Source organism: Cariama cristata, unplaced genomic scaffold (genome assembly GCF_000690535.1).
Source record: "Cariama cristata isolate BGI_N322 unplaced genomic scaffold, ASM69053v1 scaffold940, whole genome shotgun sequence".
NCBI lineage: Eukaryota > Metazoa > Chordata > Aves > Cariamiformes > Cariamidae > Cariama > Cariama cristata.
The window spans coordinates 1-14,344 of record NW_009596127.1 but is presented as its reverse complement, the minus strand read 5'-3'; the positions used below and the strand labels follow the sequence as shown (position 1 = coordinate 14,344).

The window sequence follows — 14,344 nt, the reverse complement described above, 5'->3', positions numbered from 1 at the left end:
CTCTTCCTATAATAAAAGAACCTTCGGGACGGGTACAGTGCTAAATAAAAGCAACCCCATAAATCTATCCTGCACCTTTGGTGTCTCTTCTCCTCCAATCTTAACCCAGTGTCTATTATTTTCATTTGTACATCATGTCTAAATTTAGGGCTGACAGAGCTCTAGTGGTTTACACCAGCTGATCTAAGACGTAGCCCTTTGCACACAAGTTCCATGGGACATGTATAACGGACCTAGATACATTAGTTACCTGTGTAGCTTAAGCCCATTCGGAACAGCCAACAAATAGTACTAGTCTCCAGGTTTTTTTCCTCCTTTAACAAGGATTCCTTCCCCTATTGTATCGTGGCTAGGCGAAAAACTCTACTACTTCTGAAACTTGACCGGGGAAAACCATAAAGCACCATCTTACATTTGTGAGGTGCAATTTGTTTCCCAGGGACTTATTTGCCACAGAACCACATGACAAGTACGTATATATTCTGAGACAGTTGTTGTGTACCTCTGGCCCAGCCTAGTCATTGAATTTTGAAAATTAAACAGCAGACATGATTCCAGTATGAACCTAGTATATCACTAAAAAGTACATAAAAATGTCGTCTTCAAACAACAAACAAAATTTTACCTAAACTGTACTTCCATTCCCCAACCATAGCCAATTCCTCTTAAATTAGTATTTACTATGACGGCATTGGGAATAAGAAGGGTAGAGCACTGAGCACGACGCAGTAGAGTTATTGTAAAATTTGCACTTCAAACTCCAAATCTGCTGACAGAGGAAAATCACTAAAGTGACAGTCACTGGAGAACAGTAATGTATAAAACAAGACAATGTCATTTTGATTTGATCTGGACAAAGATGAAAAACTTGCATCTGCCTCCCCAATGACACAGAACAGATTTTTCCTCTTGGCATTCTATTTTACATATATTCTCAAAATATGTTTTTCAGATACCAAGCGTGGTCATCAATCTCTTTGCAATAAAAGCCTCCGCTGGAGACAGATGAAATGACAGAACATATCTGAGGATACAGCAAGTTCAGCCAATAGATAGAACAACGGTGGCATCTAAGGAGTTCAAGGTTAATTCCCTTTCTGGAATTAAACAGCAAATGGTACCAGAGTCCAAGCAGGAACTGGGAACAATGCCATGACCGATGCTCTGTTTTTCCTCTATAGTGATCTAAAAATAACCTTTTTGGATGTCTGATGAGAAAAACACCAGCCTGTAAAGCCATGGATACGTATTTCACCACTCCTTTAGCCAAAAACAATGAAACTAAGATTGAAGAGAGGATCTGAAACAAATCAATGCAGACATATTCATTGTAGTACTTCTGTGTTTCCTTCTTTCCACAGTTCTAGTCTCAGAGAAGAAAAACATTAGGAAGGAGCTCAGCCTTAACAGTCCCATTGCCAGATTACAGGTTGTGAGTTTTAGCAGTATTGTGTATACTACAGCATTTCTCCTTAAACAGCACATACAAAGAAAAAGGACACCTTCTCACATCAGCTTCGTAAGTCCAAACAATGAGGACTAAAAGCCTTTCATTTCTAGGTCACTTGTTCAAACCTAGCAGACTTCACTCTGAAAGACAGCTAAGAAGTACCTTCCCTTCTCTTAAGCTGCCAACACTTAGTGTTGTTGGTTTAGGGGCAGAATCAATGGCAATGACTGCAATTATACCCAAGGTATCTGTTTGAAAAGAACTTCTCTCCAGTGGTTTGACAGGTTGTGTTCCCTCTAAACGTATGTGTTGATGTCAGAAGGAAAAAAACACAAAACCACCCAAAACACCACTCTACTCCACTCTGAAGTCTCTCTCCCCAAAGGACAATTTCAATGGCAAGCACAAGAACTTATGTCATAAAGAGACTTCAAAATAATTCTCAGCTTGTATTTATTTACACTTAGGAGTGCAGCCAAAAAGGACTCAATTCAAATAATTTAGTATTTAAAACAACCACCCCAAACCAGCATTTTATTTTTCCCACCTATAGACAGCATTATCTGTACTTAAATACAGCTTAAATACAAATAATTTACATAATGAATCTCACCGTAGGAAGCTGACTAAAGGATTTATGAATGTGACCAAATGGTGAAATGAAAACACAAATACCATCACTCCACCGTTTTCAATCTCACACTGAACTTCACTTCATAGTTTCTATTAAGACCAAAACTGATAAAACATTCATGAAAGACCATAGTTGTTATCGAAACCAAAGATGCTGAAGACATCTTGGCAACAGATAAGAACAGAACGATATGATAATCAAAGCAGCATGGACATTTTGTGCCACTATTATTCCATCACCATATCCTGGTATCAAGTTATTTTGAATAAAGGCAGTAAGATGCAGTGCCTTCTCTTATTTTTACCTGTGGAATACTAAATTTTACATTTCAAAAAACAAAATGGAGAGCCACAATAATTTTTCAGAAAATGTAATCTTTCTCCACTAAGTAAACACTTTCTCTAGAGAAAAACTAGAAGAAGATGACCAAGATTAAAGTGAAGTAGTTGACAGATGCATTTGATCGATGATTCAACTGCTTCCTGGAACATCATTTCCAGTTATAAAATGTTCAAGTCAGCTCAGGATTTTTAATTCTTTGCTATGTAAGACAAATATGCATTTTTCGGGATAAAAAAATAAATGCATTATCCCAACAGCTACAAGGAAGCAAATTGCAGCAAGCTATGTGCAAGCCAGGAGAACTCTTAGGGTACCATTCTGCATGCCAGTAAGCCAAATTCTCAGCTTCAGACTGTTGAAAGGGAATACCTCCCTCCTGCTCCCAGCTATGTGCTTTTGGACACATCTCATGCTGCCACCAGTAAGCGCTGGACTCCTCTGTGTGCTGCTCTACCTTTCTACAGCAGTAGAAAATAAGCCCAGTAAGCAAATAAAGAGTCCAGTATGGATGGTTTTCTATTGCATTGGGTAATTAAGCATCTTGTGGAAGGATCTGACATTCATCAACGCCGGCAGACAAAGGAAAAGACTGGAAAGTACAATAGGCAATAGCGAAGTCAGCACTCTCCCTTTGGGTGGCAAGGAACCATTGCCAGTCTAAAGCTGGCTTTGCCATGAACTTATCATGTGGCATTGGTCATATCTCTTAATCACAGCTTATTTATCCACTTGAAAATGAACACAGTTGTCACCTTCCTCACAAAGATGTGGTTAGAGCTGAAGCTTGGAACTGCCGCTGAACATGAAAAAGATAAATTATTATTACTGTATTTTCATATGCATAACATATGACTGTCTGGAAAAAAACCAACAAACTCAAACCCAAAGCTGTGATTTCACCACAGTCAAAGTTACAGACATCTGAGGGTGGGGACATAAGGGACAGTTTTTAAGGAAGTAAAAAGGTAAAAGCAACCAGGAAAAATTACATCCTATCATGACCGAGTTCCAAGTTCAATCAAACGGAAATCAGCTGTGTATTTATAATGAAGAAATAATGCCTAAATCTTACCACTAAACAAGCCAGTTTTGAAAGCTGAACATTTCTCTCTCTTGTGTCTCTCATACCCCTCTGAAACAGGGGCTCGTTACAGCAAACTCATTCATTGCTCCTCAGAGAACTAGGTGGACAGCTGAATTACTCATGAGCTGAAGCCACAGCTGTTCTGAGTACTTATTTTCAAGGAAAAGTGTTTCTTCAAGAGGTGCAAAATACAGTATTTATTATTTGCATTATGCTAGCTTTCATCTAGCAACCGAAAACAGCAATAATATCTCCTTACAGTAGGGGCAGAAGGTAATACACCCTCCCTTGAATACCTTACTATGCTCAGATCCTACAGATGTCTGAACACGTGCTTACAAAGAGTAAGTCAGGTAAGCAATAATAAATTCACCTCAACTTGATTGCCTTTCCTATCTGACTGTGTATCAATGACAGTTTCCAGAGACTGTGCATGATCAATCCTAAATCTTTAGAGTATTTTAAGCAGGTAATAAAAATGGTGGACCAAAAGAAGGGGACTGTCAGTACCACTGACCAGTGATTACACTGCATTTCCCTAAAACCTACTGAACTTGAAGTCTTTCAATTGACTTTGGTATGCTCAGAATCTCAGCTGCAAGGTCTCATCTAAATGATGCATATGGGATATCAGCAAACAACTGTTTCTGAAATCAAAGGAGCACAGCCATTCCAATAGTCTATATAGTTTTGGGAAATCTACACTACCTTTGTATTGCACTGTTTCCAAAATACATCAATAAATGATTGAATAGTTGCCTACACATCAGCAAAACCCACCAACTCTCCGCTTAGATACTGTCGTGTATTAGAGAAGTCAAAAAACAGTTTTACTGCAGACTGTGAACATCCACTTAATAGACCTCTCTTTGTAAATAAAAAAAAATTACTTTAAAATTATACTTTTTCATGTGTATGCAAGATATAACATCTCTACTGAACTTGTCCCAACCAGTATTGCGATTTTAGCATGTACTAGGATGTTTAACTTTGTTTTATCAAGCTACAATATCAATTTTAAGTAAATAAATAAATACCACTGCACTGCTAACCCAGCAACATACATACATACCTGATAAGTAACACTCTTCTTTCCATTGTCATTTATCTGAGGTAAGGTCAGAGGTCCAGAAACTACCCAAACATCCTCAAATCTCTCCGTCAATTCCCGACAATACATCTCCATTCTGGAACATATTTGTCAGACAGGGTAAAGTCAGCTGGGAAAACTTAACATAATAATCTTTGAAACATACTGTGAAAGGCAAGATGAACTACTGACAGTTTGGGAGCATTTTTCCAAGCTCATATGACTGACTCACAAGCCAAAGAAGGTAAAACGCAGGCCCAAGGCATACTTCCCACTTGTCCCAGGTTCACTTATTTACAGATAGGCATGTGTTATCACACACATTTGAAAATGGTTTTTGTAGCCTTACCACCTGTCCTGAAAATCGAAATTCGCTACTTACTCCCACACTTGACACTAGAAAGATACTGTTGATGGTCACTTGGGATTAGTAAAATACTTGTGTTAAACAGCAGGTTGTGGTGTTCTTACTTCAAAAGGTTTTACCACATTACTGGATTTGTATGTTGTTCCCCAAGGAATCAATGTCCTGCAACAAACAGCTCTTTCTGTAGCTCAAAGTACTTTGGAAAGTTTCTACATGCTGTTCCCACTAAATCTACTTATTTTTTATGTAAAACTGTTAAAAAATAAAGTAGTAACTCTGGAAATACTAGCATTATTTTTGCTTTTTAAACTAACTGACTCAGTTTACAGCATAAAACAGCTCTCCCAATAAGAAGGTTTTTAGATCATGCCTATTTTACATAAAACAAAATATTATGGCCTATCTTTGATCTAACACCTCAAACGTTACAGGAATCACATACAGTGAGCACCCATTGCTCCTTTACTAAAGACAGAGCTGCACTTCACTCAAGTGGACAAACAGACCAGAACATGAGACAGGTAAACCCAGTTAATCTGGCTGCCTCTGAAAGGGGGAGGTTTCTCCTCCTTCTCTGTCTCATCCCTGTTCCTCGTACTTCACCCTTGGGTCACCTTTAGCATTCTTCATCTGTCAATAACCCTGTACAAAACCAGTCTTTTTTTTTGGTGCTGGTTTAGTGAGCTAAATCAGCTCACAGCAATCAGAATTAGCAGAAATGAGCCTTTTCTTCTTTGGTAATAGTGTGCTGCCACATGATACGCCAAAGCATTGACCACAAGCTAGGTTTTTTTCCTGCTGTTGTCAGCTTTGGTTCCAAGCAGCTCAGCTCCTCAGGTTGTCTCACAGTATAGCAATAAAAACACCACGTGGCACAAGGAAAGAATACAAATAAAAGCAGCTAGGGAGCAAACTGCTTTTGGTGGCAACAAGGACAGAGATCAGATAACAGTGACCACAAAACTGCACTCAAAACAAGATAGAAAATGACAGTTAAACATCAGGAAAGAAAGAAGCATGCATATGGGTGGGAAGAGAATGAGGAATAAATACTAAGGTGCAGTTAGACCACACCACTGAACTAGTCTAATAGCTTACTATCTAACAGATTGCTGAAAAGATGTAGCCCTGCTCTCCCTTTTCCTACTGCTCCCCTTGTTTGCCCCAGCTGAACAGTCCTAATCCATCTTCCGTGTTGGCTCTGGCACTCATCTCACCAGTTGATCCAATTTTCTAATCTGGCAGAAACATAACCAAACAAAACAAAATGTGAATCAGCTTAACTGGGTTAGCAAATGGAATTGACTTCATCACAGTCAGGCTAGTACCAGAGCTGGAACTGGGAAAGCAGCAAAAACACATGGCTCGAGGGTGAACACCACTTTAAAAAACAAGAGATTGTTAAACTGACTAAGTTATATTGTTTACCTGCACCTCAGAAGACAATTCAAGAAGCAAGCAATTAATAAAAGAGAAAGGAAGAGAGTACCGAAGCCAGGAAGGGATACAACACATGTGAAACGTGGTATCCTTCAAACTGTCATTGAACAACTGACTGACAAAACAAACAGCACAAATACTATGCATTTAAACTGTGGAGATAGGGTGCTGGGGTTGGGAGAAAGTGATAATAGCTGCTTGAATTGCAGGTTGATAGTGCCAGGGAAAATTTTCAAGCACTCCCCATGATTTCCTTGAATTGGTACAAATGCCTAGCTTTGGTACAAGGAAATTTTATACTCAAATACTTGAGGTATTAAAACAGTACAAAAAAAAAATCTCTTAAAATGTTATAGCATTTTATTTGTCTATAAAACAGTATAACCTTACTGAATGCCTCATATGATTTTATATGCATTCTTGTAAAACTAGAAAGCACTGTGTAGTTGAATGATGATGCATTTTTGACAGACTTCTAGTACAATACTGTACATAATTTTGCTAACCTTCCCATGAGCGAACCTTGTGAAATTTATCATTTTCTCCTCCTGCTTCTGAGTCTTGACACTCTAAGTCCTATGCAAGAAGCACTGGATGAATGCTACCTTTATTAAGGTTTTTCTCTGCTCAAAGGAAGGAAAGAATAAAAATCCTAAATGAAGAAAGTTTAAATTTATCAACCACTCACTTCACCTCAAAGCCAATCCAGTCAGTGCTCACAAGTGATAAAGAACCCGCCCGACTGCTACTTGGAAGCCAGCACTCGAAGAAACACCTAAGACCTGAAGTAGTCACAACTCAGCAGGGAGCACTCAGTTCTCCAACTCAAAGTGAACCAACATCCACCTACAGAGATGTGAATACTCTCACACTGGAAGTGCTTTTTTGAGGAAGAGATGTTAAAGCAAGATCTAAACCCTTTCCTTGCTTCTACTGAATTTTCCTGGAGGACAGAGATGTTAAGCCTGGTACCTTTGCCCACATCAGCCAGAAGAAGTAATTTTTTCTATTCTAAATAAACGTCCTCCACAGTTTGACTGAATAAAGAACTAAAGTAGTCGTCATGCTGTTCTTGCACTCTGAGGACTGAGCTGCCTTTCATTTCAGAGAAAGTTCCTGTATCTCTATAGATAGCCTATAAAGTGCTCTAGAATACCTGAATGCATTTTTTATTTATGCCACTGCCTGATATTTTTCACTTAGTTTACTTACAAGTAATTTCTCACCTGTTCCAAAATCCAGCATTATTTTCATAATTCTGAGGCACGATGTTAGACAGATAAAATGTTTCGGCCATAGCTCTCTGCATAGAGAAGGAAAATAATGTAACTTCATTTAAACATCTACAAGCTGAAAACACATTTTAGAAGTTTTTGGATCAGAATCCATTTCTCATTTAGTCTTAACATTATCAACATAAAAGGTTAGATAAAACCTAAGTCAGAACATCCACAAAACTATTTTGGATTAAGAGGTGCATAACTGAGGTGCAAGCCTTGCAAAGTGTCTCTACTTTTTTTTTTTTGGGATAAAAACATAGCACAAGAATGTCCAGTTCTAGAGGCACAGGAATTACTATGTCACCCAGTGTCTGTTTTCTAATGTCTTTGGAAGCAGCTAGCTACTCTTCTTTTTGAACGCTAAGGATCCCTTCATCCACGCCTAATGGCTAACTTTTTCTTTCCCCATACAAGAAAAGGTTTTATTAAAAATATTCAACAGTATTTACAAATACATAACATGAAGGCAATGAAATTATTTATGAGACCATAATGGTCAAACGTCTACATATCTGCTTAATTTTATCTTTAAAGAGTGTCATAAACCTCTCTGAACAGAAGCCTACATATCTCCAGACGAAGGATCTGGTGCTAAAAAACTACGCATATGCAGGGAAATACAGGAGAAAAAAATTTCCAAGATCTTAACTCAGAATCTTCATATGTCCGGTACTTGTCAGTATTTTTCATATACTAATTCTTCAAAGTGAAGGGGCTGACAGAACTCCTTAGGATAATGAGCAAAGACTACCTGCACTAATTAAACTGTGAAATTAAATTTTTATAATCCTGTATTTGAAAGATTGTATCATCTCACTGCATTTCAAGCCAGGTCCAGGATCATTCTGCACAGGTAGCTCACCAGCAAAAACTTCCCAGATATCAAAAATAAATAACCACACTTCCAGTAGAAATAAAATGACTGGTTCTTTCACCCACCACGTGCCACTGTGCTCACTCTGCCCCACTGCATACTACTCTGCCTGGCAGAAATACCAATTCAAACTGCTTCTTAATTGACAAATTGCTGCATTAGGCACATTTCGAAAGAGGATCCAATAAATCCAAGGCTGCTCTGTTAAGTCAGCCAAGGCATTAGGGCATGCTTTTCTTACAGCTCAAATAAATGGCAGGTGAAGGCATTTTATAGACTGAAAGAACTACGACAAGAGAAGGGTCTAATTTACCTCATACACATTGCCAGAAAGGAGAAAGCCTTTTAAATCACCCAGGCAATCCCCTTGCCAATACAGAACAGTACTTAACAGCATCTTTGCTTTGCCCAATCTAGCCTTAAACATCTCAGCACCTGTTGGCCAGAATGAAGTCATCGTTTCCTGTCTCCCTTTAACCGAGCTTCAGAAGACACTTTCGAAGTTTGTTTGGTGAAAGTTATCATCTTCATTTTACAGACAGACAACGTGACATACAAGAGGTTGAGAAGACTTGCTTAGCACTATACTGTACAAGATATACTCACATCATCTGCCAAATAAGCTAATCTAGGTGTGATTTAATGAGAGAGGTATGTCACCAGAGGATGCACCTGATTTAGATGCCTGAAGCAGACTGTGAGAGCATCCTACAGTGCTCAGTCAGGAATAGACCTTGTAACTCCAAGTCCAGGTCTGTGCATCAATAATGAGATCATGTTCCATCTCAAAACCAACTGCAAAAGGAACATTACACATTACTCTTAAGGGTCTTTTGACCCTTTCCATCTGATAAACAGAAATTAAAAGAAAAAAAAAAATCCTACTGTTGAAAATTTGTTATCTCCCGCTGGTGCCATGTGTCCTCTTGACCATCCGCTCCCAAGGTAGTCTTCATTGACAGCACTAAACATTAGAGGGATGTTAGGATCTGGTCTGAATTTACAGTGCCTTCGGTCTGCATTGCCTAAGGAATAACACACTAAATTGTTAGTTTATCATTAAATCATCGTAACAAGATAAAAAGAACTGGTTCTGCCATATCTTGCCAAAAGTCCCCTGCTTAAGGATTCAAAACATTATTCTAAATTGAGTATTTTTCTCCTCAACCATAAAAAAGACTAATTCTGCTTAAATATCTGTGCTCCAATTCTAAATTCTTCCCCACTATACACTAGAAATTCTAATGTGCTCACTGTTCTATAGAGAAAAAACAAAAGCAAAATGCTTTAGCTTTATCATAAATGAAGGTTAATATTAAAGGCAAGATTGCTAAAGATGTAAACCAGTACAGATTTACTTTTTAAGACACTGAAGACATACAGATCTTCATCGGCGGTAACTCCATTTTTATGTTTTATCCATTACAAGTATTTCTTCTTTTTCCAAGGCTAGCCTGGAAGTAGAATGTGTGTATCTTGATAAATTTACACTCGGTAAAATAATAAACCCATTCAAGAGAAAGTTTTAAGTCATTTGCTCTTCATGGGCACAAAAGTAAGTGTAGAGTTTTCCTGTTCCTTCCCAAGGTCCCCTTTCCGCCCTTCCACACATTTGGGAACTGGGCACAAAAATGACTAGGCCTAAAGTCTTCCAGTAGACAAAAACATTTTGGGGGGAACTAAACTAACTGTTGCAGAGATGGCAGCCCATTCTAAGCTGCTGTCTTTGCTGGGGAGCCTGTGCCTTCTTCCCAGGTTTACTGGCCATACATCTGTATTTGTGTCCTTGCACTGTGTAAAGTCCTCATCAATTCCTTGGAAAAGAAATCACCTTGAGCGGGCTGCAACTTTGAGACCACTTCATCTCAAACACTGACTGCTTCCTTGGAAAAGTGATGGCCAGAAGAGACTTGCATGAATTATTCTGGCACTGACCACTTCCAACAAGACACCGTCTTTCTTAGGAAATGGCCTGGGACCCAAGAACCTCCACAGTTAAGGAAGGTGCTCCAGAGAAGCAGCGGAGGCACGCACAAGTGCTGACTCAGCTGTGCCTGTGCAACGGCTCCACACAGCCAGCGGCACAGTGTGCAGCTGGAAAATAACTGGCTTAGAGCGATATCACTGTTGTCCACAATTTTTTTTCCCAAATGACAATATAATTCAAAGTATCTGTAGCATATTGATTTTTTTTTCTTTAGAAAATTTAGAGTGTCATCTTAAGCATAATTTGACAGATGCAATATACAGGACCATTACATAGTTTCTTCTCATTTAAGCATGAATCAGGTCTGTACACACCAGAATTTTCCTAAAACTTGGCATTTATAAAGCACTACCTGTTGCAATAAAACGTGACAGGCAATTTTCAACAGAGATGACTGCTAGTTGTTAAAATTATTCTTTCTTCTATAGCTGACTGTGCATACACACACCAACTGCACGCACTCCGTTTTATTTGTCACATCAATATTATCATTGACCACATAGGCACCCTACGCTTCCTTGTCCTCCGTACTGAGAACAAAGCGTGGTACACGCTCTCCACGTGGCAGCTCTCTGAAGAACCCAAGAATATGCAAGGATCACAAGGAAGAAGGGAAGGGGTGGAAAATGAGCATGCATATGGATAACACATCGCTTGGAAACCAGTGTCTGCAAACAATTTCCTCTTCTTTGCTGACCATCCGTGCATAGGTCCACAGAAATGATGTCAAAACAGAGAGGTGGTCAGAGCACCTTTATGCAATGCAGGTAGAAGGAAGGTGCTTCTCTTTTCTTTCTTCCTAAAGCATGTGACATGATACTTTAACACAGAATTGGTGCTTAGGAAGCAACACTGATGAGTTTATCAGTGTGCAAAACAATTCTTATTTTAAGAAAATCGTATTTAATCTCAGTATTTAAGACAAAGTGTAATTTATCTATTAAACTTGAAAAATGGAAAAATATATCCTCATTTATTTTCTGTTCACTGCTTTGATAAAATGGCTAATTTCTTCTGTAACCGGTTTTGTACATCTCATTTACATGTAAAGCTAATTTCTTTCCACTATCTTTTTTAAACATTTATGTTCTTACTTATCAATAAAATACATTTTTTTACATCACATCCTTTCAAAACTCCAGGACGTGGAAGTTTTTTGTGACCTTCCCTGAACAACAAAGTTCCTCCTCAAATCTCAGTTAGAATAGCTATCAGACATAAATCAGAGCTAGATGCCTCCAGATGCTTAATTTCAATTTGCAGGTTAGTTCTATCTGATCGTTTGGAAAACATTTTTACAATTTGGCTGTTAAGGCCCACTTGAAAGTAAGCCTGGAATTAATGCTTTCTTCTCAGAAAGAAGTGAAATCAATGATGCTACTTAGGGGTTGGTTATAAATATTTTCAGGATCACGCTTTTAATTTTGAAAGGTAATTTGAAGACAGTGATTAAGATATATTTAGAGGACTATTGTGTTCATAAAGCATTTTACAATTATACAGTTAACTCCATTACTAATAATTTGCCTTATAAAAACTGAACTAATGCTATAAACTTAATTTACAATGACTGATTACTGCTCATATTTCATTCACCACTGACAGCAAAAAATCACTGAGCCTCTGTCTTGCATAAAGAACAGGGGGGAGAGTATTAGATAATGCACATCAGAAAATACAACAGAACTGCATCAAAGTAAATAATGGTTGCAGTGAGTAGGTAATGCCCTATCTAGCTTTGAACAATTGCATCTGTTGACGCCCTGTGCTCCATTTTTATCTCACAAACAGACACTCATCTTTTCTTCCCATTCTGAGCAAATCTCTTTAAGATCTCTAGATGAAACAGTCTGGCCACTAAAGGCACTGATTCCACAAGCATTCACAAATACAGAGCAGTACCTAAACTGACATAAATTGGACCAGAGAACTAACTACACTAGCTAAGGAAGCAAGAGCAATTCTTATGCACTTGAGCAATAACACTAAACTTTGCAGGTGTGAATTAGGTAAGGAAAGTTTAATTTTCAGTGTTTCATCTTCTCTCCATTCATGTTTAAAAGAAGTAACTTAAGCTTCCCCCTGCAACATGACTTAGAGTGTTTACACTGACACAGCTATATTGATCTGGTGCTTACAGACTGTTTCATAAATTTGTAACAGAAATTTCTCATGGAAGGTAGCTCTAGCTCTTCTTCATTCTTCTCCTTCATACTCAGCCCTTGGGCCAAGCAGATCTTGCAGGTTTCAGGACACTGTACGTTTAATACCATACTAGTCCCAACAAGAGAAAGAATACTGAAGAGCCCTGCCAACCTGCAGTGACATCTCTCTTTTAAATCACTGGCAACATCAGCCTTAACATTGTCACGAAGCTGACAACCACTCAGAGGCCTACTGCCTCCACTGGGATTGTTGATGGATGGAAAATCCACATATAACGATCGCTATAGGACTTTTCTCCCTGCCTGCTTTTGGGTCCAACTTCTGTGAACAGCAAAGTCCATTCTGGACATCATAAATGGAAGTAAATAAATACCTACATACCCAGCATCTTCTGCTTTGAAATATGTTCAATCACCCATCTAGGCACCCGTTTTGCCTGGTCATATGACAGTGCATGATTTGTGTAACATCTGGTCTCTGTTCCAGCTTCAGGGAACCCATATTTTTCCAGCAGAGACTCTTCTACTGGTTCTGAGGAGAAAAATAAACACAAAGCCATCCAAAGATGAAAAGTGATCAGAAACACAACAGTAAGAAAAGCATTTCAGTGGATGTAAACATACTGTATACGGAACTACTTGAGGTTACTGCCACAACTAAGATCTAAAAAAATATTAGCAGAACTATCCAGTGAAACTCCCTTCTACCAAAAAAGCTGTGCTTTTCATCATGTCCTCACATGAGGATCTCAGCTCTAGGACTACCTCATCTACACACATCTACCTAGCAATTGCTCTGTGCTGGGCTTCAGACAAAAAGCTATCAGATATTTAGGGACAAATCAGGCAACAAGGAGTTACGGATGCAGGAGATCAACACACACATTTCACCCTTCAGAGCTGGAAATCGCACTCCTCCCCACAAACTGAGATGTACGAGTGGAGCATGAGCACACTGGGAACGCTTACATCTGCTGAATGAATGAAAGTTTCACTTTTTTTTTTTGCAAGTAGCATTTTTCTCTCATGAAGGAATATTTACATCTGTCTTACTGACTTCTTAGTCCTCCAGCCATCTGTTCAACAGCAAGTCACATTTTTAGAGCCATTCTTCCTGTGCTTTCCAACGCTCCAGTACTTTTAAAGACTTCAGGCTGCAGAGAAAACCATTCATTCCCACCAGGCCCTGGTACTCCCCAACAGCCCTCGGTGCCCCCCAAGAGCCCCATCCCCAAGCCTTGCACCCCCGCCACCCCCACGGCGAGCGGGCCGGGGCCTTCCCAAGTGAACAGCCACCACCCCTGCTGACCCTGTCCTCCCACGGCACCACAGGGGAAGCAATGGCTGAAAGTTAGTTATGGCCTGACCTGAACTGTGTGTTTTAAAAGTAAATATATCTATATATACACACACACACACACACGCCTGTATATATTATAGGGATGTAACTAGATCACACAGGACAACTGCTCTCCGCTGCTCACAGCAATATGGGACATTTGCAGCCATCGTGGCAGCCACACGAAAATGCTTTCCTCGCGTGTCACCATCATTTCGGTGTGAGCAGGCGTAGCAAGGGAAAGCCGCGTTTTTAACGCAAGTTACAGCCCAGCATAGAATCATAGAATCAT

General features: G+C 39.1%; 1 protein-coding gene across 1 annotated transcript in view; it reads right to left on the bottom strand.

The window, feature by feature from the left end:
• EXOG (endo/exonuclease (5'-3'), endonuclease G-like) overlaps positions 1 to 13,245 on the bottom strand; it is a gene marked incomplete at its 5' end in the record, with an annotated part of 21,137 nt that extends 7,892 nt beyond the window's left edge. The window contains 4 exons of the mRNA XM_009704526.1: positions 4,583 to 4,697; positions 7,634 to 7,710; positions 9,447 to 9,586; positions 13,096 to 13,245. Of these exons, the coding sequence (XP_009702828.1) occupies positions 4,583 to 4,697; positions 7,634 to 7,710; positions 9,447 to 9,586; positions 13,096 to 13,245 (482 nt within the window). The remainder of the gene's footprint in view (positions 1 to 4,582; positions 4,698 to 7,633; positions 7,711 to 9,446; positions 9,587 to 13,095) is intronic.
• Between the last annotated feature and the right edge of the window lie 1,099 nt (positions 13,246 to 14,344).